General features: G+C 48.4%; 1 protein-coding gene across 4 annotated transcripts in view; it reads right to left on the reverse strand.

Annotated features, from left to right (window-relative positions):
- TTLL9 (tubulin tyrosine ligase like 9) overlaps positions 1–25,659 on the reverse strand; it is a 75,348-nt gene that overhangs the window by 16,799 nt on the left and 32,890 nt on the right. For 2 of the 4 annotated variants that reach the window (XM_055266302.2, XM_055266301.2), the window contains exons 4-9: positions 20,020–20,095; positions 18,786–18,971; positions 7,931–7,999; positions 4,824–4,914; positions 2,821–2,861; positions 1,914–2,001 (exon numbers count right to left, since the gene is read on the reverse strand). In XM_055266302.2, the coding sequence (XP_055122277.1) occupies positions 1,914–2,001; positions 2,821–2,861; positions 4,824–4,914; positions 7,931–7,999; positions 18,786–18,971; positions 20,020–20,095 (551 nt within the window). Of the gene's footprint in view, positions 1–1,913; positions 2,002–2,820; positions 2,862–4,823; positions 4,915–7,930; positions 8,000–18,785; positions 18,972–20,019; positions 20,132–25,659 lie in introns of all 4 variants that reach the window. The other 2 variants (XM_055266300.2, XM_055266303.1) reach the window with 2 other exon arrangements.

A 25,659-nucleotide genomic window follows, 5' to 3' on the forward strand; every position in this document is an offset into this window, starting at 1 on the left:
TTGGACACATACTCAACTGAATGGGAGAAATTAACGCAGAGAGATGCAAATGGGCTAAAAGCATTGGCTGGGTTGTCCACACCTGAAGCTGAGGAGCGTCACCCCCATTTCCATCTTTCCCATGTGCAAGTCATCTGGTCCCGCCCATTTGCCTCCTAAATATTGCTGGATTGTCTACCTCTTTTCTTCTGAGGCTCAGGCCTAAAGATCTTTAAAACTTCTTTTGATGTGTCTATTTTGACCAGATAATACATTCACATGGCTCAAAAGTTAAAATGCACAAAATGTATGTAAGGAAACATCTCCTTTCTACCTCTGTATCCACTCACATTTCTCTTCCCAAAGGCAACATCTATTTCCAGATTTCCAGTTTCTTTTCTTTTTTTTTTTTTTTTTTGAGACAAGAGTCTTGCTCTGTCACCCAAGCTGGAGTGCAATGGCGTGATCTTGGTTCACTGCAAACTCTGCCTCCCAGGTTCAAGGGATTCTCATGCCTCAGCCTCCCTAGTAGCTAGGATTACAGGCAGGTGCCACAATGCCCAACTAATTTTATATTTTTAGTGGAAATGGGGTTTCACCATGTTGGTCAGGCTGGTCTCCAACTCTTGACCTCAGGTGATCCACCTGCCTTGGCCTCCCAAAGTGCTGGGATTACAGGTGTGAGCTGCTGCACCCAGCTTCTTGTCTGTTCTTCCAGAGATGTCTATGTACAGATAAGCAAACATATATATATAGACAGAGAGAGATATATAATTTTTTTTTGAGATACAGTCTTGCTCTGTCACCCAGACTGGCATACAGGGGCAAAATCACAGCTCACTGCAGCCTGGAACTCCTGGGCTCAAGTGATCCTCCCACCTCAGCCTCCTGAGTAGCTGGGAGTACAGGCATGTGACACCACATCTGGCTAATTTATTTTTATTTTTATTTTTTTCAGAGACAGGCGCTCACTATGTTGCCCAGGCTGGTCTTGAACTCCTGGCCTCAAGTGATCCTTCTGCCTCAGCCTCCAAAGTGCTGGAATTACAGGTGTGAGCCACCACATCTGACCAGATATAATTTTTAACATGAAGGAGAACATACTTTCAAACACTCTTCTAGATATACTTTGTTTTTTCCCAATTAACAATATATCTCGGAAATTGTTTCCTATCAGTACCTAAAGCACTTTCCCCATTCCTTTTTAACAGCTTTCATAGTATTCCACTGTATAAAGGAGCCATTCATTTCAATGTTCCCTATTTTTTTCTCTCACAAATAAGGCTGTGCAGTGAATGACCTTGAAGATTGTCTTGTCCTATACTGCAGATATACTTGTAAGATGATAAAATCCCAGAAGGGGAATTGCTGGGTCACAGGGCATGTGTATTTGTCTTTTAACAGATCTTTGCCAGATTGTCTTCAAAGGAGTCATACCAATCAATTTACAATCCCGCCAGCAACATATGTATTCTCCCAGCCTCGCCAGGACAGTGTGTTATCAAATTTTTGGTTTCTGCCAATCGGATGGGTGAAAATAGCATTGTACTTCAATGAATGAGTGAGCCAATGACTAGGCACTGAAGAAAGAGGCACATAAAAGGATGCAAATGTTCTCCAAAGGGGCTAAAACTGTCCGACCCTAGGAATATAAGTAAATGTGAATGTTAGGCCTAGCACCAAAACTATCGTCAGGAAGAGCAGTTTGCGGTGAGCTGCTCTGAGCAGAGTTGGCCTCTCCCATGGAATCACCCCCACAAAACTGGAAGCTCCCAGAGGGAAGGGACCAGACCTATCTCATATACTGTCTCCCACGCCCAGACCACAGCAGGCATTCAGCAAACACCTGTGGGACAAAGGAGTTCACTTGGGACTGGCCAGAGTGTGGGAAGGGGTAGGTGTGTCGGGGGTGGTCAGGCAGGATCCCAGGATACACTGGTCATCAATGCTGTTCAGCGTGAAGCGGGTGTTGGAGAATCGGGCAAAGCCATCCCGGTAGAGCCAGGCCCGCAGTGGGATGTACTAAGGCAGAGGTGGGAACAGAGAGAGAGAAGGGAAAGGGAATATATATAAGCACTCTCACACCGCCTAGCTCTTGCACCTATCGTTTCCTCCACCCGGAGTGCCCTTATGTCTTTCCCAAATAATCCTTCAGGCACCTGCTTTTACACCAGCCTTCTTTGATTCTATCCCCTCCTTTCCCCAGGTGGAGGGGGATACAGAAGGAAATAAAATGAAGGTGAAGTCCAGGAGGACAGGGGTGGAGTCTGTCTTGGACACCCCCGTATCCTGTGCCCAGCAAAAAGATTTGAACATTGGCTGGATGAAGGAATGAATGGGTGGAGGGAATATAGCCACTCCCTGGTTAAGAGAGTCGGCTCTGAGGCCAGGCTGCCTGGATTTGAATGCCAGCTCTGCTGCTCACCAACTGTGTGACCTTGGGCAAGGTTCACAACCTCTGTATCTGTTCTCTCATTGTAAAGGGAGGATAATAATAGAATCTGCCTCTCTGGGTTATTAGGAGGCCTGAATGAGATAAAACCTGCTAAGTGCCAGGGCTTGGTACTTAGTAAGTGCTCAATAAATGTCTGCTGTGGATGACCGAATGAATAAGGATGGGCAGAGAGAGGGCAAATCTAGATTTTAGGGCATGTAAGATGGCAAACCTCAGATAAGTCTCCCTGCCTCCACCCTATCCCTAGATGACCCTCGGGGATCTGCCAGGGAGAGATAAAACCAGACAAGCTCACACAAGCTGCCCCCAGGCCTCTTCCCCCCATCTCCCTAGTCTAGCCACCCTTTAACCCCTGCTGGAGGAGGGCCCCCACCTTCGTTACTCACCGACATCACCAGCACATAGACACGCAGGTCAAACTTGCGGCCTGTCAGGCAAGGAAAGAATTAATTTGTGCAACAAATATTGATCGTCAGACATTGTGCTAGGTTTTGGGAAAATAGCAGTGGAGAGAGAGGAAACCCCGCCTTCACGAAGCTCCCGCTGAAACTACACAAGCGGCTAGGCGCAGTGCCTCATGCCTGTGATCCCAACACTTTGGGAGGCTCAGGCAGGAGGATCGCTTGAGGCCAGGAATCCAAGACCAGCCTAAGCAACATAGTGAGACTCTGTGCCTACAAAAAAATTAGCCTCGCATGGTGGTGCACATCTGTAGTCTCGGCTACTCTGGAGATTGAGGCAGGAGGATCGCTTGAGCCCAGGAGATGGAGGCTGCATGAGCTATGATCGTGACACTGCACTCCAGCCTGGGTGACAGAGCAAGACATGGTCTCAAAAAAACATAACAAAAAAACTGCACAACGTATAAAGAGAGAATAATGGGAGGTGGGCGAGGGGTGTGTGGGGGTCAACTTGGGGGAAAGTCTTGAAACTCAGTGGTCAAAGACCCCCATGGGAAGTGGTGACCTTCATGGAGAGAAGGTGCCTGCCCAGCCCAGAGTGGTGCAGGACCTTGGGCAGAAGGAACTGCAAGAACAGTCTGGAGGGGGAAAGAGCTTGGGCCAAGGGCAGAGTGGAAGGAGATGAGGTCAGTTAGGCTGGCAGAGGTCAGGTCCCATGCAGTTTTGGGGTTTTGTCTCACAATCCATGGGAAGCCACGGAAGGGTGTCTCCTGCCTCTGGCTGCCACATTGGGGTGGAGTGAAGTGGGCAGAGCAGCGGCAGGCACCAGTGAGGGGGCGGGCGTGGTTGTCTCCGAGGAAGAGGATGGTGGCCAGGCCCGGGGTGGAGATGAGAGGAGTGGCCAGACAGATTAAAGAGCTTGTGGGAGCTTGGTGAGAACCAGATGTGGCGGGGGAAGGGAGACACACCCAGAATGGCTCCTGGCTTCTAGCTGTGTCCTCGATGGAGAAGCTGAGGCATGGTGGATGGATGGGAGGGCAGAATTTGGGATGTGTTGGGTTTGAGTGGTTGGCAGATGCCCAAGACGGATGTCACAGGCTGCTGGACATAAGGATCTGGGGTTCAGGGGCAAGGTCTCGGCTGGGGACAGAGAGCTGGGAGTCACTGGCCTTTGGGTGGTGTTTAAGCCACAGACAGGATGGGGTCACTATGGGGGAGAGAGGAGAAGAGGCCTGGGGCTGCCCCCTGGGGAAGGTAATTGCCAGAGGACGTGGGAGGAGACAACTGGCATTAACACTATTGCAGTGATGTCAGGCATGCCTGATGTGCCTGTAGTTCCCAGAGCCCAAGTGAGAAAAGCAGATGTTGGCCCGCCTGGGGAAACGTGCCAAGGTTGCGGGGAGGAGGCTGGGTTCCACCTCAGGGCCTTTTGCCCTTGCGATTCCTCCTCCCTGCATTCCTCTCCCTCCAAATCTACCCACAGTGATTCCCAGTTGTCACTCAGATCTCAGCTCACATGTCCACCTCCTGGCCCCCATGTCACTCTCTGTCCCATTACCCTGCTTGACTGACTTCATAGCACCCAGCACTGCATGGGACTGTCCTGTGGTTTGTATTCTGGTTTATTGCAGCCTGCTCATCGCGGGTGTAAGCTCCAGGAGAGCAGGGTGGGGGGCAGCCAGTATTCAGGGCAGTGCTGCCACCAAGTAGGTGCTTTATAATATTTGTTGGATAAATGCATGAATAAGTTGGTTTTTAAAGGAGGAGAATTTTCCTGAACCAAGAAGGGAGTGGAATGGACATGCCGGGCAGAGGGAACTGTACAGGCAACGGCTAGGAGGTGGGAGACTGCAGAACCCATCTCTTTCCATGCATCCCTTCATGCCTGGTGTCAGGCTGGGCCCTTGGCAGGCTGCTGGTCAAAGCTTGTTGACTGACTGTTTGATGACCATGCAATGGAAGAGCAGGAGCAGAGACAGCCATCTCACCTCCTATCAGGTAGGGATTTTCAATGTAACGCTGAGCCACATAGTTCTCCACGGGAATATCATCTTTCTGGTTGTCAGAGCTTCTTGTGTCCTAGTTGTAATAATAATAATAATTGAACATTTATTTATGGAACATTTCCTGTGTACTAGGTATTGTGTTAGACACTACTTTGGGTAGCTCATTGGATCTTTAAATCAACCCTATCAGGTAAGTACTAATGTTATTCCCATTTCACAGATTAGAAGCTGAAGCACTGAGAGGGAGAGTAACTTGTCCAAGGTCACACAGCCAGTCAGTAGTGTTGCTGGGATGTGAACCTACATGGTCTAGGCCCGGAGCCTGTGTTTAACCTCTAGACTGGTGCTGCCCAGTAGGGCAGTCACTGGCAGCAAGATGCCATTTACATTTACCTTGATGAAAAGTAAATGAAATTACATGCTACAACATGGATGAAATTCGAAGACATAAGCCTAAGTGAAATAAGCCAGACACAAAAGGACAAATATTGTCTGATTCCACTTAGATGAGTACCTGGAGTAGTCAAGTTCCTAGAGATAGAAGGTAGATGGGGGTTGCCAGGGGCTGGGGAGAGGAGGGAATGGGGAGCTTGTGTTTAATAGTTACAGAGTTTCAGTTTGGGAAGATGAAGCATTCTGGAGATGGACGGCGGTGGTGGTGGTGGTTGCACAACAATGTGAAGGCACATAATGTGACAAAGCCACACACTTAAAAGAGGTTACAATGGTACATTTCATGTTACATATTTTACCACAATTTTTTTTGAGAATGAGTCTTGCTCTGTTGTCCAGGCTGGAGTGCAGTGGCATCATCTCGGCTCACTGCAACCTCCACCTCTCGGGTTCAAGCAACTCTTGTGCCTCAGCCTCCTAAGTAGCTGGGATTACAGGTGAGAGCCACCACGGTTAATTTTTGTATTTTTAGTAGAGACGGGGTTTCACCATGCTGGCCAGGCTGGTCTCGAACTACTGACTTCAAATGATCCGCCCACCTCAGCCTCCCAAAGTGCTGGGATTACAGGTGTGAGCCACCATGCCTAGCCCACAATTTTTTTTTTAATTATACTTTAAGTTCTAGGGTACATGTGCACAACGTGGAGGTTTGTTACATAGGTATACATGTGCCATGTTGCTGTGCTGCACCTATTAATGCGTAATTTACATTAGGTATATCACCTAATGCTGTCCCTCCCCCCTCCCCCCACCCCACAACAGGCCCCAGTGTGTGATGTTCCCCTTCCTGTGTCCAAATGTTCTCATTGTTCAGTTCCCACCTATGAGGGAGAACATGCAGTGTTTGGTTTTCTGTCCTTGCGATAGTTTGCTGAGAATGATGGTTTTCATCTTCATCCATGTCCCTACAAATGACATGAACTCATCCTTTTTATGGCAGCATCGTATTCCACGGTGTATATGTGCCACATTTTCTTAATCCAGTCTATCATTGATGGGCATTTGGGTTGGTTGCATGTCTTTGCTATTGTGAATAGTGCCTCACTAAACATACATGTGCATGTGTCTTTATAGCAGCATGATTTATAATCCTTTGGGTATATATCCAGTAATGGGATGGCTGGGTCAAATGGTATTTCTAGTTCTAGATCCCTGAGGAATCGCCACACTGACTTCCACAATGGTTGAACTAGTTTACAGTCCCACCAACAGTGTAAAAGCGTTCCTATTTCTCCACATCCTCTCCAGCACCTGCTGTTTCCTGACTTTTTAATGATTGCCATTCTAACTGGTGTGAGATGGTATCTCATTGTGGTTTTGATTTGCATTTCTCTGATGGCCAGTGATGATAAGCATTTTTTCATGTGTCTGTTACCAGCCCACAATTTTTAAAAAGGATATGAAATTATAAATCCAGTCCTCAGTCACACCAGCCACGTGGCAAGTGCTCAACATCCTGCATGTGGCTAGTGGTCACCGCATTGGAGAGCACAGATATCCACCATTTTCATCCCTCTAGAAAGTTCTGTTGGACAGTGCTGCCTACACCACCCATGGGCCCCCGAGGACATTGCTCCTTCTTCTCTACCTGCCAGCCCAGCTCTGGAAGACAGCAATGCTCTCATGCATCTGCACAGCACCTCGCAGGCTGCAAACGCCTCTCCCACCTATTGTCCCCTTCACTCAAAGACAAGGGTCACACACTTGATGGGGTGACACAACAGCCCCAATAATGGCAGGCAGCACTGGCTCTCAGGGTAGACCTCCTTCACCCACCATTGTTCCCCATTCAGCTGTGTCAAGACAGAAGCAGCCAGGTCTTGCCTTCCTGGGACCCGGGCCCAGCCCTACCTCCACTCACATGGCTGCCAGAGGGACTGACAGTGCTCCAGGCAGGCTGGGCCTCCAGGCTGCTGAGCTCTTCCCTGCAGTGCCCTGACAGTTTCATGGGAGGAGTCAAGACATTGAGCACTGCTGTGCGCCTCCTGGTACAGCAGGGGCTGGTCCTATAGGATTTTAGCCATCCTGCTCCTCCCACCCACCCTGCACCATCGTCACCGCTCAGGTTTAGAGGGCTTCGGTCATTTTCCCAAGACCACACAGCTGCTGAGTGGGAGAGGCAGGATTTGAACCAGGATTTCTACTGTACTGTGTCTTGGGACAAGAATGGATTGGGGTTGGGAGGGAGCTGCCCCCGAGGCTCAGTCTAGGCCCTGAGGAAGAATCAGCCAAACTCTCCCCAGCCATGTGAGCAGGAGGCCCAGATAAAGAATGTGCATCGAGCGCTGAGTGCCAGGCACTGTGCTGGGTGTGTGGGTGTGTGTGAGAATGTGTGTGTGTGTGTGTTTGCTTATTAGCTCACTGCATCCTCAGCAGGTACAATTACCATCCCCATTTACTGGGGCACTGACAGGTGAAGTAACTTGCCCAAGGGCACACAGCTATTGAGTGATTGAGTGGCAAGGTCAGGCTTTGAACCTGGACAATCTGGCTCTGGAGACCCTGCTCCAATGGGCAGACCTGTGGGCAGAGTTTCTCCACCAGCCCTCTGAGCTTTGATGGCAGGAAGGAGTGGCCCCTCCTGCTGGCAAGGTCAGAGGAGGGTTCAGGGAGGAAGGGGGAAGAGGCAGGCTCACCTTCCTCCAGTCCATGATGTCCTTCAGCCTGCGGAAGAGGAAGATGCCTTTCCCCTGCGACCGGGCTACCTGGGATGGGATGGGGGCAGAAAGCCAGCTCTTAGCTCTGCGTGGTTCCTTGTTGGCCCCCGTGGCTGGGGGCTCTCGCCAGCATATCTGTCTCTTTTTCCTTATGAGCCCCCAGCTCTCCCCAGAGGAAGGCTAGCTGAAGGGGCTGGAACAGAGAAGGTGCTAACCCTGGCAGAGGGAGAGAGGGAAGGGAAGGGAAGAGGGAGACTGACTTAGCTCACAAAGATGTACATTTGCATGAATAATGCAAAAGAACAGACAATTAAAAAGCCATTTCTAACAGTCCTGGGAACATATCATCCAAATCTTTTTTTGGAAATCAATTTGCCTTCCTAATTAGGGTTTGCTTCGGCTAATACTGAAATCAGCCAGCCTTTACTGAACCCCAGCATGGATAATTCATAGCTCCACAGAGTCTAGGGGCTGAGAGAATCTTTGATCTCATATGGAGTGGTCCTCAACAAAGGCATTACTCCCCTTCTACCATTGTAGAAGGACAACAGTCCTCCTACCTGGCCTTGCACACTCACAGTGCCTAGCAGCTCATTACCTCCCCCCACCCATGCCAAACACAGCCCATTTTGTTACAGGATAGCTTTGTTAAGTAGTCATCCAAAAGGTATATATGAAGTGCATACTGTATGTCGAGCATTAAGGAATAACCCAGACCTCATGGAACGTTCACAGCCTAACCTGTGTTGAGCTAAAACTGGCCAGTCTGGCTTTGGCTTCTAGGACCTCCTAGAACAAAGCTGATTCCCGGGTGCCAGAGGAGTCCTTTAGGTATTTGCAGCCACTAAGCAGATCCCCCAAGTCATCCTACCTCCAGCATAACTGCAAACTCTCATTTCCTTCTGTTCTCCTCTGAGCATGGTCCACCTGGCCCACCTGAGGCTCTCTGTACAAGATAGGGGCATGCAGGGCTGTCAGGTGTGGTTGTACAGGTTGTCTACTGCACAAAGGGCCCCTGCTCCACCTGCCATGCTGTGCACCCTGGTTCAGGGTTGTGTGTGCCCAGAAGACTTGGTGCCAAAAACTCTATGGAGCACTTGTGGTGGCTCAGGGGCAGCCAAATGTGCACAGCAATTTTAGAAAGCAACTAATCAGTGTGCATCAGGAGCTTCCAACAGTTCATGGCCTTGCAAAAGACTTGAACAGGCATTTTATGAAAGAAGATTACCAGTGTAAACATACAATAGGTTGGGCACAGTGACTCACATCGGTAATCCCAGCACTCTGGAAGGCCGAAGTAGGAGGATTATTTAAGCTCAGGAGTTCGAGACAAGCCTAGGCAATGCAGTAAGACCTTGAGACCTCATCGCTACTAAAAATAGCTTTAAAAATTAGCTGGGTATGAGAGTGCACCCCTGTAGTACCAGCTATTTGGGAGGCAGAGGTGGAAGGATGACTTGAGCCCAGGAGATCAGGGCTGCAGTGGGCAGGGATTGCACCACTGCACAGCCTGGGCAATAGTGTGAGACCCGTCTTTAAAAAAAAAAAAAAGAAAGAAAAGAACAGGCACTCAACTTCATCAGAGGGTTCACCAACAGAGAAGTGCTAATTGACAGAACAAGAGCACCGTCATCTCGTCATCTTGGACAAATGTGGCCACTTTAAGTTCCAGCTCTCTTTCTAGCCTCATGGAAATCACTTCTCTTCTAATAACTACAAGCAGACAGAAAGAGCAGACAGTAAAACACAGATAAGAGCTCGGGCACAGAGGGAGGTGGGGGGAAAGTCTCTTGGGTAACTGCCAAACTTCACCCTCATACAATGGGCCCCAGTAAAACAATGGATCTTAATAAGCACATTCCTTTCCCTTCAGGTGCACTAAGATAGGAAAGCTAAAAGCAAATCAGGGGATATGCCTGCAGCTGCAGAAAGATGCATGGGAATAGACACACAATTCTCCCTCCCAGATAAGCACAACAAAGAGACACAGAAGCAGTCCAAGCCTCTGATAAATTCTCCCACCCTGAATCCTTAAAAACTCTTAGTATGTAAGAGAGTGTGGCTCTGACCTAACTCAGCCAGAAGGCTCCTCTCAGGTTTGTTTTCTCTAAAATAAACCTGTCTTGACTGGCGAGCCACCTTTTGTGTTTCTCTCCTTTTTCTTTAATTCTTACACTAATGAAAATCACAATATGATACTACTACATACTACCTGAGAATGGTTAAATTAAAGACAGACAATACCAACTACTGTTGAGGATGTGGAGAAACTGGAACTTGCACACACTGCTGGTGTGAGAGTACATTGTTTGGAAACTGGCAGCATCTGCTAAAGCTGAGCATAGGCATCCTCTATCCTATGTCCCAGCAATTCCTCTCCTAGGGACCCACATGACAGAAATGTCTGCACATGTCACCATGGACACGGCCCCAGACACCCACAGCAGCACTATCATAATAGCTCCACCCTGAGACTCCCCAATGGATGAATATTTAATCAATGGAATAGTATACAACAATGACAGCTAATAATGTACAATTACCCACATCAGCAGAATGAACTGCAAAACATGTCAAGGGAGAGAAACTAGACACAAGGTAGTCATCCTATAAGATTCCAATTATATAAAGTCCAAAAGCAGACAAAGCAAACCTATGCTGTTTAGTGCCTTGGGGGGTTGTGAGTGAGTGGAAGGGGACCTCAGAGGGCTGCTGAGGGGTCGGGAACGCTCTGTTTATGACCTGGGTGCTGGTTATTTGAGTAGATCCACTTTGTGAAAATTCATACTGTGCCCCTATAATTTGGCTACTTTTCTATATTTTATTAAGTTTCAATTAAAAGGTGTCTTTTGAGGTTTATATGCTTTGATCTAGGAAACCCTATCCCCAGCCCTGTTGGCTGCCTTCCCTATGGCCACTTTCCTTCCTCTTCTTCCTTGCTAGCAAAGCCCACCTCTCATGAGGGAGGCTGGAAAGGTCAGATGTAGGTTTTCCCAGCTTTCCTTGCAGTTGGTGGAAACCACATGACCAGTTTTGGCCAATCAGACCTAAGGAGACATTTGCTCAGAGATTCCAGGAAAGATGTTTCTCCTTGTTAAAAATATTAGAGAAGGAGCTGGGGAGAAAGGGGATCAGGAAGAAATGTCCTGGCCTCCTTCCTTCCTTCTTTGAATGCCACAGTCTGTGGAGATGATGCCTGTGACAGCAGCAGCCATGTCACATCCTTGAGGTGACAATTCTGATGACAAAAAGCCAGCACACAGGATGCAGGGTGGATGGAGAGAAGGAGCCTGGGCCTCTAGTGGTATCATCGAGCACATCCCCAAACCTGGATCTGCCTACCCTCAGCCTTCTTGTTCTGTGAGATAACAAAATGCCTTTATTGTTCGGGCCATTGTCAGTAACTTGACACGACTGTTCCAGGAGGTGCCTTCCTAGGGGACTAACCCCAAAGAATGAAAGATGAACCGCCTGCATGGTGTTACATCGGGGTTGGTGAGATGGAAATCACCTAATACCTAGCTCCAGCAGATGGGAGTTTCCAAAAACAATCATGACAATATTTCCAGTCCCATATATTCTCCAGAACCCCGTAAAGAGGTAAAGTCAATGTCCCTTCCCTTGAATCTGGAAGCGTCTCTACTAATTGCCTATGGCAGAAGTGATTTGTGAATTCCAATGCCAGGTCATAAAAGGCAATATAGCTTCCGCCTGGCTCTCTCTTTGAGGATGTTCGCCCTCAGAACCCAGCAGCCATCCCGTGAGGAAGCCCAGGTCACAGGGAGAGGCCCACCTGGAAGGCAACTGAGTCTTCCAGCCCTCAAGCCTGGCTGAATTCCCAGCCAACAGCCGGCACCTACTTGCTAGCCCAGCCAGTGAGCCAGCTAGGAAGGGATCCTCCAGCCCTCAGTGGATGCTAGAGCATAGATAAGCCTTCCTTGTCAAGCGCTGCCCAAGCTGGGGGCTCATGAACTAAATAAGGCATGATTGTTGTTTCAAGTCACTATGTTTGGGAGTGGTTTGCTACTCTGAAATAGATAACCGGAATACGAGCTTTAGTAGAATGGTTCATAACAACGGCAATACCAGCAGCTAATACTTACCAGGTGTTTACTCTGTGCCAGACGCCATGATTTATACACGTTACCTCATTAAAGCTTGAAAAAACACACACACCCTTTGACATAAACGTTAATGTTATCCCCATTTTGCAGCCGAGAGAACCAGTGAACAGAGAGCAAACACATTGCTCAAGGTCACCCAGCTAACAGGTGACAAATCTGAGGTAGTTAAATCTGTGCTACACAAACCTGGGGCTCATATACCTCTTGAACAGTGCCGGGGATACACAGAATCACATGATAAACCCTGCTACTTCTGGGGGCAGCTCTATTACTTGGTGGTTTGGGAGATAAATATTTTAATATTATGCTTTTTTCTTTGAGACAGGGTCTTGCTTTGTCACCCAGGCTGGAGTGCAGTGGTGCCATCTCAGCCCACCACAACCTCTGCCTTCCGGGCTCAAGCACTCCTCCCACCTCAGCCTCCTGAGTAGCTGGGACTGCAGGTGGGAACCACCACACCTGGCTAATGTTTATATTTTTTGTAGAGACGGGGTTTCTTCATGTTGCCCAGGCTGGTCTCGAACTCATGGCCTCATGTGATCCACCCACCTCAGCATCCCAAAGTGCTGGGATTACAGGCGTGAGCCACGGTGCCCAGCCATATTATGCTTTTTATAAAAAGATATATTTTTTATTGGAAAACACTATTTGAATGGGTTATCAGAATGAGCCATAACTTTTTGTGCCAGCTGTAGCCACCCAAAGTCCTTGTCCCCTTGTCACCCCGTGCCCTGTCACTGGGTGCTGCATTCCTCACGCAGCATTCATCAGGTGTGGAATACAGCCAGTGGTCTCCCATGCAGCCATGCCCTCCTCTCCTCTGCCAACAGAACCCATTTGGATCAACTCCTCCCGGTGGCCCTGCCCTCTGGGGCGGTCTGAGCCCTCATGGTGATTGCCATGTGATTGGTTCAGGCAGGGGCCAGCAGGATGCTAGGGGAAGCCTGCTGCAGGGACTTCTGGGAAAAATGTGTCTTCTTCAAAAAGGACATGAGGCAAGGGCATTCCTTTATTCCCAAGGCAGGGGAGGTGTGAAGAGGGAACCAGGAGAAGCGGCCAGCCAGCAGGCTGTTAAGCCACCCGATAAACCATCCCTGGAGTCAGCTTTTCTTCATTAAAAAAATTCCCTAGCGTCTGTAAACTTAAATGAAAAAAAATTTTTTTTCATCTTTATTTTCACTAACCCCTAACCAGATTTTCACATTTCTTTTCTTTTTTTTTGAGACGGAGTCTCGCTTTGTCACCCAGGCTGGAGTGCAGTGGCGGGATCTCGGCTCACTGCAAGTTCAGCCTCCCGGGTTCACGCCATTCCCTTGCCTCAGCCTCCCAAGTAGCTGGGACTACAGGTGACTGCCACCATGCCCGGCCAACTTTTTGTATTTTTAGTAGAGACAGGGTTTCACCGTGTCAGCTAGGACGGTCTCGATCTCCTGACCTTGTGATCTGCCCGCCTCAGCCTCCCAAAGGGCTGGGATTACAGGCGTGCGCCACCGCGCCTGGCCAATTTTCACATTTCTTTCTATTAGGAATGCAACAAATCATAAGAGTGTTAGCCATGCCCGTGACTTTGACATCAAAAGAGATCACAGTGATTTCGACATCACATTACAATTGTTGCAGATATCTCAAAATATTGTTTATGCTCCTCTTGACTTTGAAATTATGGTAGCTGTGGGGCCTGCTGTTAGATCCTCTTTAATTGTTAATGAAAAGCACACATATTTCTATAGCACAAATAATTTTGTAATAGCTTGTGTGGTGGCCATGACAATGCACCTTGCAGGACTCCAACAGAGTAACCGACTGAGAGTGCCAGTGGCTTCCAGTTGAGGTCTAGCTGTGTTTGCCAGGGTGTCTTGCTAGGGCTGCTCCCAGTCAGTGACTGAGCCCCAGGGGATATGAAGACCAGCCATTCCTGAGAGACAGGGGACTCCTGACAGCCAACTTTGGCTGAGGCCTCCCAGGGGCCTTGATGAACTTTCCAAAGGCTGCTCAGCAATAGAAACTTCCAACCTTCCTCCCTCCCTCCCTCTCTTCTTTCTTTGCTTCCTTGGAGGCCTGACTTCTCACCCAGCCTCACCTGCTAGCTCCCTCTCCATTTTTTCTCACCAGCCAAACTGTTTACTTTTGTCTTGGCATCTGTTTCTTGGGGAACCCAGACTAACACAGTTTGATAATGGGTTTTCAGTATAGTTGCCTTCTTTTATAATGGAATGTACTGTATTTTATGTTTTTAAAACCACAATTCTTTCATGGGTACATACTTATCTCCAAACTCATTAAGCTGTCTACATTAAATACGCACAGCTTTTTGTATGCCAATTATGTTTCAATGAAGTGGTTAAAAAAATACCACTATTATGTGATAGGTTCCACACATTTCACCAGATGTCAAAGAGGCCCATGGCATAAAAACAGTACAGAAGTCTTACCCTCTTGTTTAAGCTACTGTTATTTGGATTTTCTATTATTTACTGAGCAAAGCATCCCGACTCTTAGAGTTTCAGTGAAAAATTCTGAGAAGCTCTGGTTGGGGTAAACTACTGTGATGGAATGTTAAAATGTGGCTCTTCCTGGCTTGCAGTTTGGAAATAGGCCCCCAAGGCTGAGAACAGCCCCCTGGTTGCCAAGAATGCGCACTGCTGTGTGTGAAGTGTTAGACCAGCTTGGTGGACACAGGGTGAGCAGATAGATAGGCCCTGTCCCTAAGCAGCTTGGGGGGCACACAGAGAGACTGACAGGCCCTGTCCCTGACAGCCAAGCGGTCGCCTCCCCGCACCACGAGGCGGGCTGGAGCCACAGTGGTCCCATGACCTGTGTCAGTGTCCTGCCCACCTCCCCACCAACCCTGACGGCCTGAACTGCTGGCAGGGGAGAATGCCTCCATAGGAAGAAAGTTAAGAGCGATGCAATGTTTACACTGGACTTTTAAATGCCAGACCCAAGAGCCTGTTCTTATATTCCCCTAAAAGCTCCAAGATGGGCTGGGGCTCTGGCCTGGTGGGAAGAGGGTCCCCACAGGGTGGTGTAGAGGGGATGATGCTGCCTGCTCCCTTCTGCTGCCACTGATGAGGAAGATGAAGGCTCAGCAGACACCAGGAAAACAATGCAGAGGAGATGCCCGAGGGCTGCCCTGTAACTGGCTGGGCCACACCGACTATGCGAAAACTTTTGCCTGTGGGTGGGCAAAGATCAACCATGTCACAAAGACAGGCCTTGTGGGAAGAGTGGAGGGATTCAGGGGACTCTTCTCCCTCTATTCTCCAAATTTAGGGCAACGTTCTGTTTTTAACACTCTCTCCTCCTGAAAGGAATCCAAATAAGGTCCGGGAATTAATACTCGAACCCAGTGGTTCTCAGAAACTGTGGTACTCAGACCAGTAACACCCTCAGAACCCGGCGTGATGGTTAATTTTATGTGTCAACTTGATTAGGCTATGGTGCCCAGTTGCTTGGTCAAATACTAGTCTAGATGTTTCTCTGAAGGTATTTTGTAGACGTGATTAACATCTACAATTATTAATTTGTTTTTAGATAGGGTCTCACTCTGTCACCCAGGCTGGAGTACAGTAGAATGATCTCGGCTCACTGCAGCCTCAACCTCCTAGGCCCAAGCAGTCCTCCCATCTCAGCCCCCAAAGTAGCTGGCAGTACAGGCACATGCCACCACACTCAGCTAATATTTTTGTATTTTTTGTAGAGACTAAGTCTTGCTATGTTGCCCAGGCTGGTCTCAAGCTCCTGGGATCAAGCGATCCTCCTACCTTGGCCTCCCAAAGTGCTGAGATTACAAGCATGAGCGACTCACCTGGCCTGCAATAATTAATTTTAAGTTATCACCCTTGATAGCATGGGGCGGGGCTTCATTTAATCAGTTGAGGGCTTAAGAGTAAAAACTGAGTTTTCCTGAAAAAGAAGCAATTCTGCCTCAAAACTGTAACATAGAAATCCTGCCCGAAGTTCCATCCTGCTGGCCTGCCCTGCAGATTTCAGACTTGCCAACCCCCACAATATTGTATGAGCCAATTCCTTAAACACACACACACACACACACACACACACACACACACACACACACACACACTCTAATGCTTTCCTTTCTCTGGAGAACCCTGACTGCTATACCTGGGAACTTGCTAGAAATGCAAATTCTCAGGCCCCCACCAGTCTGACTGAATCAGATACTCTGGGGTGGGCGGGATGCTTGAACAAGCTCTTCAGGAGATTCTGCTGCACCCTCAAGTTTGAGAACCGCTGCTGCACAATCTCGATACTCAAAGTGTATGCACAGACCAGCAGCACTGGCATGTCCTGGGAGCTGGTAGAAATGCAGGTTCCCAGGCCCCACCCAGACCTGTGAATCAGGCTCTGCATTGCACCAGGTCCCTGGATGCTGCACGGGCACTGTAGGGTTTGAGAAACACTGATCTAGTGCTTTCCCAGGGACAGAGCAAAGGGATGGTGTTTCCTGGACTCTTGGAAATAACAATGAAAATGGTCAATTATCAGGCACCTAATGCCAAGCCCTTGATATAATTTGTAAATTCATGTGTCGAATGTGTGTAACTTCACTGTATTCTCTCACAACCCTGTAAGGTAGACACACTCATTAATTCCATTTCACAGATGAAGAAATGAGCCCAGAGGGACTTACGGGGGTCAAGTGACCTGCTCCGGGTCATACAGCTTGTAAGCAGTGGACACAGAATTAGAACCCACACCAGAAATGACTAGAAGCACAGAAGCGCCCACTCTCCACCCCTGAGACAGGGTGCCTCGCAATTTGGGAGAGAGGACACAGACACACAGACACACAGAGCCAAGATGCCTCCTCTTAATTACAGCTGTAGCTGCCGTTGTGTCTGCTGCTAACAAAGGCTGTGGGCTGGGAATGGAATCAATTTAATATGCAAGTGCTGTTCCCAATTAGCACAAATTACCATTTGTCTGAGAGGATAATGCTGGGAGCTGGAATCCGCCCTGGTAGGTCACAGCACTCCGTGCTCATCAGCCTAATCCCTACTGCTCCAGCCACGGCCTTCCTCACTGCGCCTTCCCTGGACACCAGAGAGGCAGGATGGGCCAGGGGAAGAACCTGGGAGGCCTGGGTACACCCTGGCTTCGTGCCCATTGGGAGCATCCATTGTTTTTGTCAGCCCCATGTCAGTTCCCCCTCCAAGCACCTGTGTTATTGGCTAAATCTGCATCAGCCAACACCAGATACCAGTCTTCAGCTCCACAGGAAAGGGCTGCTCCCTCCGCCCTCCCACTCCCTCCCGGGGGCCTGGAACATTCTCAGGCCTGGAAAACATAAGACGGCTTTGATGATGCCATTCAAGGCTACAGTGGCATGTGGCTTTGTGGTGAGTGACAATTGTGGCACCAGAAAGGGCTGAGTGATTGGTAGTGGGCTGTTGCCCTCACCTTTCTTCAGTTTCTTTTTCTTTTTTTTTTTTTTTTTTTGAGATGGAGTCTTGGTCTGTCGCCCAGGCTGGAGTGCAGTGGGGCAATCTCGGCTTACTGCAACCTCCACCTCCCAGATTCAAGCAATTCTCCTGCCTCTGCCTCCCAAGGAGCTGGGATTACAGGTACCCACCACCACCCCCAGCTAATTTTTGTATTTTTAGTAAAGATGGGGTTTCACCATGTTGGCCAGGCTGGTCTCGAACTCCTGACCTCAGGTGATCCACCTGCCTCGGCCTCTCAAAAGTGCTGGGATTATAAGCATGAGCCACCATGCTCGGCCCCACTCAGATTTTTGAGCCCCAATAGGCTGCCTCCTCCAAGCCTTTGCACATGCAGTTCCCTCAGCCTAGGATGCTCTTCCCTATCTCTACTTTTTTCCAGGCAGCCTTGTATGCATCCTTCAGGTTGCAGCTCAATACTAATTCTGATTATTATAACAATTCTCATTTATTGAGTACTTACTATGTGCTTTACCTGTGTTAACTCATTTAGTTCCCTAACACTAGGTGATAGGTATTATAGTAATCCCACTTTGCAGATGGGAAAACTGGAGCACAGAGAAGGTGCGTAAGCTGCCTGAGGCCACACAGCTAGTAAGTGTATCAGTAGTATTTGAACAAGGGGGTAGGCCTCAGAGTCCAATCTCCCACTTCTTCAGAGAAGCCTGCCCAGCCAGGAAGAGCCTCCTGTGGATCCCTCTCCTGACACCATTCTCCTTCATAACAGCACAACTGAACTGCATAGGTCTCCTTTGTTTGCTTATTGTCTGCCTGCAAAAAGGGCACAGACCCAGGCTGACTTGCTGAGGGCTGTGTCTTCAGCACCTAGGTCTGTGCCTGGCACATGGTACATGCTCAGTAAGTATTTGTGGAATGCTTGAATAAGCAAGCCTCAAGTTCTTCATTGCTAAAATGGGGCTGTTGATCACTCCCCCGAGGGTCACTATGAGGACTGGGGTAACACAGGTAAAGCACTTGGCATATCAGGAAGACAGGTTCCAAATTCCCTGCCCTGGCATCCTAAACAACACTTGTGCATTCAATAAGCACTCGTTGAGCACCTACTGTATGCCGGCAGTCATAGCTGCTGGGTCCACACACTGCAGAGAAGGGGAGATAAAGCAGGCCCTTCAGGAAGGCAGACTGCATCTAAGGCTGAATTCCCAGGCAGTGTCTGCACCTGATCCCTGCCCTGGCCCCTGGGACTCATTCCCTCCCACCCAGCCCCTGGCACTGGGCACTCACAGGCTTCATGATCCAGGTGATTCCTGGGTTTTTGCGAAACTCCTCCACAAACAGGTGGTACTCGCAAGGCATCTCAAAGGTTTTGGGGAAGAAGTCACACTTGGCTGCCTCCAGCTTTCCTGCCTCACGCTCCAGCTGCTTCCGAAACCGCTTCAGGTTCTTCACCATGTAGTTCTTCCGGGTCAGCTGGGTGGCGGGAAGGACAGGCGGCCATTAGCTCCTGCTCACAGCCCCACTCCCCTCCCGGCCCCACACATCCACCAGCCACCCTGCAGCCTCCAGGCTTTGGCCCACCAAATAGCAACAGTAAGAGTAACTCTGACCCAGAAAGAGCTTGCTAGTCAAGAATTATCCCCGCTTCACAGATGAGGAAACTGGGACTTAGAAAGATTAAGTCAATTGCTCAGAACTATCCAACGAAGGTGCTGCACTGCCCCAGGATTTGACCAGGGCCTGTCTTGACTCCAAAATTCATGCTTTTGGCAGGGCGCAGTGGCTCACGCCTGTAATCCTAGCACTTTGGGAGGCTGAGGCAGGTGGATCACAAGGTCGGAAGTTCGAGACCATCCTGGCCAACATGATGAAACCCTGTCTCTAACAAAAATACAAAAATTAGCCGGGTGTGGTGGTGAGCACCTGTAATCTCAGCTACTCAGCTACTGGGGAGGCTGAGGCAGAAGAATCACTTGAACCCAGGAGGCAGAGGTTGTGGTGAGCCGAGATTGTGCCATTGCATTCCAGCCTGAGGGACAAGAGCAAGACTCTGTCTCCAAAAAAAAAAAAAAAAAAAAAAATTCATGCTTTCAACCACTAAGCTACACCTTTAAAAATCTCCCACCACTGCCTCCTCCAGTCCTGTCCCTTCTAAACCTCCTTCCCATGTTTAGACCCCAACTTCTCAACTTGTCTCCACCCTGAAATCACCATAATCATTCATGCATCCTCTCCCTTCAGACCCTGCACCCTCAAACCATCTTGCTCCTCAAATCTTGGTGTTGAAACTCCAACCAGCCTGTGAGTGACCTCCAATCCTCAGGCCTTGGATCCCTATACCCCGAAACCATTTGGCTCTCCATAGGGCTAGCCCGCAGACTTCCCACTTGGCATTGCATCCCACTTCTAATACACTTTTCCAATACACTTTCCGTTCTGATCCTTGTACCAGCTCCAGCACATGGCCACACCCAGTGACATGAGTTGGTTGGCACAGTCCCCTCCCGCCTGCCCAGCTCACCTCATAGTGGTTCCGGAAGTGACTGATCCGCACATGTTCGTCCATGTAGGTGTGGTCGAAGTTCTCCCGGAGCCAGCTGACGTCACACCAGTAGAAATCCCACTCCCCTTCACTGGGGGTGGGGTGGGGGCGGGGACAAAGGTCATGATCTGAGGACCTTGGCACTGCAGGGCCCAGGGAGGTGCTGCCTAGGGGGCTTGAGGAAGGGTACGCAGCAGTTTGTCCCTCTGGAGTCTCTTGGAGGTGGTCATGGGTGCCACTGGCCTACATGTGCTTTGTCAGACCAGAGCAAAAGCCAGGGAAATGATCCCACAAAAATCCAAGTGGCTGGCTTCCCTTGAGCTATCACTGAGCCCAGAGTGCCTCCTGGCACCTATTAGCTGGGCTGAGGAGCAGCCACCCCTTCAGACAGGGCACGCCCTCCTCAAACCACAGTCCCCACGACTCTCTGTGGTGTGACAGCCACCCGGCCTCGCTTGTTCTTGCCAGTTGCCATGCCTGCAGCCCGCAGTGGAATGAGCTAACCTTTGCAAGCCCCTCCCAGTTCACAAAACTCTCCACTCACTAAATCCTCAGAGCAGCCCCCAAAGGTGATCTTGGATCATCCCCAGAACTCTAAGGCAAGATGGCCTTGCTCACTGAGGACATGGCAGCAGCAGGACCCACACCCAGCTCTGCTGGCTCCAAATTCTGATCCCATTCTCCACCACCACGCCAGGGAGAGGAAACCGGGCCAATCTACCAAATCTGGGTGCCAGAGCTGGGGTGCGGGGAGGAGGTGTTTGAAAAAGATGCCACAGGAAATAAAACACCATCATGATTGTTCACAATTATTTTTAAGTAAAAAAGTACAGATAAAACTGAAGCCCTCTGTCTATCCCTGCCTGATTGTGTCTCCTTCTCTTCTGCCGCAAAGGAAACCATCAGCCTGAGTCTGGTGTGTTATCATTTCCATGCAGTGGTTTTGTTTTTTTTTTTTTTTTTTTGAGACGGAGTATCACTTTGTTACCCAGGCTGGAGTGCAGTGGTGTGATCTCGGTTCACTGCAACATCTGCCTCCTGGGTTCAAGCGATTCTCCTGCCTCAGCCTCCTGAGTAGCTGAGATTACAGGTGCCCACCACCACAACTGGCTAATTTTTTATTTTTAATAGAGATGGGGTTTCACCATGTTGGCCAGGCTGGCCTCGAACTCCTGACCTCAGGTGATCCACCCACCTCGGCCTCCCAAAGTGCTGGGATTACAGGTGTGAGCCACCGTGCTCGGCCTGCAGTGGCTTTATAGTTTCATCATGTATATATGTGTGTATCCATGCATCATGGCACATGGCATTGTTTGTCATGATTTTAAACCTAACGCTAATACTTATTGCTTACCATGTACCAGGCACTGCTCTAAGTACTTCACAAATATTCATTCACAGATCCTCAGTGCAACCTGAAGTGTTAGGTTCTGTTATTATACCCATTTTACAGATGAGAAAATGGAGGCAGACACACAGAGAAACTCACCCAGTTCATGCAGTTAGTAAGTGGCAGAGCAGGATTTGAACTCAGGCCTCAGGCTCCAGAGTCCAAGCTCTGTGGTTAGAACCCTTCCTGTCTGTTTCTTTTCACAACATGCTTTTTTTCCCACCAAACTTTTGTTTTGGAGATCGATCCTTTTGATACATAGGAGTCGAGTCATTCTAACTGCCATTTCCCATTCCATTGGGTGAACACACCACAGTATATCCATTTTCCTATTAAAAGGTGTTCAGGGCTGGGTGTGCTGGCTCACACCTGTAATCCCAGCATTTTGGGAGGCCAAGGTGGATGGATTGTTTGAGTTTAGGAGTTTGAGACCAGCCTGGCCAACATGGTAAAACCCCATTTCTACCAAAAATACAAAAAATTAGCCAGGAGTGGTGGCATGCACCTGTAGTCCCAGCTACTCAGGAGGCTGAGGTGGAAGAATCACTTGAGCAGGGGGGTGGAGGTTGTGGTGAGCCAAGATCATGCCACTGCACTCCAGCCTGGGTGACAGAGTGAAACCCCATCTCAAAAAAAAAAAAGGTGCTTGGTTTGTCTCCCTTTCCCCCCACCCCTTTTCTCTAATACAGACAAGTAGGCTGAGTTTTAAAGACATCTGGAGGAGGTCTGAGGCAGAAATGGAGAAAAATGAAGAGACATCACCATCACCTTGGGATGATGAATGAAGAGGCCCTGAACAAGACCAATGGGGAGGGATGCAGGGGCAGACTGTAGTTCCAAAAGATTCCTACACTATATCCCTCATCCAGAGGCTGCAGGGCCATGAGGCCACAAGGAGAACCCATGAGAACCTTCTTTGGCTGTCTGCTCTAATGAGATCCCCACAGACAGCTAGCATCGACTGCCACATGTGTCAGTCAGATGCCCTCAGACAATTCCTGCCACCAAGTGACCTCCAGATCTGGACTCTTCCCAGCTGATGCCCCCAGTGTCACAGAGACAAGCTAGTCCCACTGTGTCCTGTAAGAGTCCCTGACTCCGGAGCCCTGCGCCTAATGCAATGCTGTCTGAAGCAGCTAAGTTTTGGGATTTGTTACACAGCCATAGCAACTGGAACAATGGTCAAGCAGTTGGGCCTCGTGTTGTAAATGGAGCTCCCTTTGAAATTTTCTTTCCTTTTTTTTTTGAGACGAAATTTCACTCTTGTTGCCCAGGCTGGAGTGCAATGGCACGATCTCGACTCACCGCAACCTCGGCCTCTCGGGTTCAAGAGATTCTCCTCCGTCAGCCTCCAGAGTAGCTGAGATTAGAGGCATGCACCACCACGCTTGGCTAATTTTGTATTTTTAGAAGAGACGGGGTTTCTCCATGTTGGTCAGACTGGTCTCGAACTCCTGACCTCAGGTGATCCGCCTGCCTTGGCCTCCCAGAGCGCTGGGATTATAGGCGTGAGCCACTGCGCCCAGCCTGAAATTTTCAAAGAACTAAAGATTTAAATTGCTTCTCCTTGTGGCTGCTGGGTTGGTGTTTCTCCTGAATGTCACACCATGTGCAGAGGGGCTTTAAGGCAGGCAGACAGGCCCAGCCTTTCACTGAGCTCAGAGATGTCCAGAGATGGACATCTGTGCACACACCGTGCACAGATGTGGTGACGTGAAGCACATGGTAATGGAATGACACTGGAACCAGAAATCCATGGTTTCCAAATTTTGTCCCAAGTTACTCATGAAAATCTGGGGCCTGGTCCTTCTCCAAACCTCCCTTGTGGCTGTGCCCCAGGCACAGTGGTTCAGAAGAACGGTTTCAAGAACTGATGGAAACCCACTGGAGAAGTGGCCGTGTGCTGGTTGGGCACGGTGGCTTATGCGTGTAATCCTAACACTTTGGGAGGCTGAGGCGTGTGGATCACCTGAGGTCAGGAGTCTGAGACCAGCCTGGCCAACATGGTGAAACCCTGTCTCTGCTAAAAAAAAAAAAATACAAAAACTGGCCCAGCGTGGTGGCAGTTTCCTGTAATCCCAGTTACTCGGGAGGCTGAGGCAGGAGAATCACTTGAACGCAGAAGGCAGAGGTTGTAGTGAGCTGAGACTGCACCACTGCACTCCAGCCTGGGCAACAGAGTGAGACTCCATCTCAAAAAAAAAGAAATGACCGTGTGTTCTATAAACTCTCAGACACCATAGAGCCATAGATTCCTGGCTGGCTGGCTGGGGCTTCATCTAGATGCCCAGTCCTGCCTTTTCTCCACCCTGATGTTTGTACCAAGCCATGTCACGCAATGCAAGGAGCACTAGACCAGGAGTCAACATAGGCACTGGCGCTTATGTGACCTTGCCCTCTTCTCTGGGCCTCAGCTTCCTATTGGGAAAATCTAGGTGTGGTAACTCCTAGGCAAGATGATAGACTGCAATGAGCCAAACTGATACTAAATAATTAAATAAGGGACAGGAAGAGAAAAACTTTCTCTACAGAAGAATGCCACCTAATACATGTAGAAGGAATGACAGAGAGTAACCATTTTGTAATTACTATAATAGTAATAGATTTAGGCAAGAATCCTCAAAAAAGGCCAGGCATGGTGGCTCAAGCCAGTAATCCCAGCACATTGGGAGGTCAAGGCAGGAGGATCACTTGAGCCCAGGAGTTCAAGATCAGCCTGGTCAACATGGTTAAACCTCATCTCTACAAAAAATACAAAAATTAGCCAAGCACGGTGGCATGGGCCTGTAGTCCCAACTACTCACGGGGCCAAGGTGGCAGGATCACTTGAGCCCAGAGGGTCAAGGCTGCAGTGACCCATGATTGTCCCACTGCACTCCAGCCTAGGTGACACAGTGAGACCCTGTCTCAAAAAAAAAAAAAAAAGAATTATCAAAAAATGCTAAAACCATTGTGTGAAAGTTTGTTGGGAACAAGATATTTGCATAGTCTCAGAGTATCTGCCCACAAGATACTTATTAATTATTTTTTAAAAAGTTAATTTACACTAGAGAAACCTGGCAGACACCACCTTAATCTAATGGTCAGTCAAGGTACTGTCACCAGTGATAAGACACATTGGCATCACAAACCCCCTGATGAGTTCCACTGGAAAGGGCACAGCATCACTTCTGTGGTATTCTTGCCAAAATGCATAACCTCATGATGAGAAAACATCAGACAAATCCAATTCAAAGGACATTCTACAAAATGTACTCTTCAAAAGTGTCAAGGGCATGAAAGACAAATAAAGACCAAGGAACTGAAATATATTTGAGGTAAAAAAGGTCAACTAAATGCAAAGTGGGATCCTGGATTGGATTCTGGAACAGAAAAAGGATGTTAGTGGAAAAAAACTGGTGAAATTCAAATGATGTCTGCAGCTTACTTAACAGTAATATATCAGTGTTAATGTCCTGACTTTGACAAATGTACTGTGATTACATAAGCTGCTAACAGGGAAAGGTGGTGAAACTGCTAAAAGAGGAAGCTATGTACAATTTTTGAAAATTTTCTGTAGGTCTAAAGTTATTTCAAAATAAAAAAGTTTAAAAATAAGTATTTTAAAATATTAAAGTTGGACTCCTACCTCACACCATATAAAAAATTAAATCGAAGATCTAGGTGTAAGAGCTAAAACTAGAAAACTCATAGAAGAAGACATAGGAGTAAATCTTTGTGACCTTGGATTAGGCAATGGTTTCTTAGATATGATACCAAAAGCACAAGCAACAAAAGAAAAAATAGATAAATTGGACTTTATCAAAATGAAAAAGTTTTTACCTCAAAAGGCACAGTCAAGAAAGAGGAAAGATAATTCACAAAATGGAAGAAAATATTTGCAAATCATATATAAGAATACCCTTATAAGATAGAATTCTTATAACTCAAATATAAACAGACAACTAAATTTAAACATGGGCAATAGATATTTCTTCAAGGAAGATTTATAAATTGCCAATAAGCACATGAAAAGATGCTAAAAATCGTTAGCCATCAGGGAAATGCAAATCAAAACCACAATGGTACCACTTCATACCCACTAGGATGGCCATAATAAATGTGAGGGTGGGTACGGTGGCTCACACCTATAATCTCAACACTTTGGGAGGCAGAGGCAGGAGGATCACTCAATTCCAGAAGTTCAAGATGAGCCTAGGTAACATAATGAGACCCCATCTATACAAAAA

This window comes from Symphalangus syndactylus, chromosome 24 (assembly GCF_028878055.3).
Source record: "Symphalangus syndactylus isolate Jambi chromosome 24, NHGRI_mSymSyn1-v2.1_pri, whole genome shotgun sequence".
Lineage (NCBI taxonomy): Eukaryota > Metazoa > Chordata > Mammalia > Primates > Hylobatidae > Symphalangus > Symphalangus syndactylus.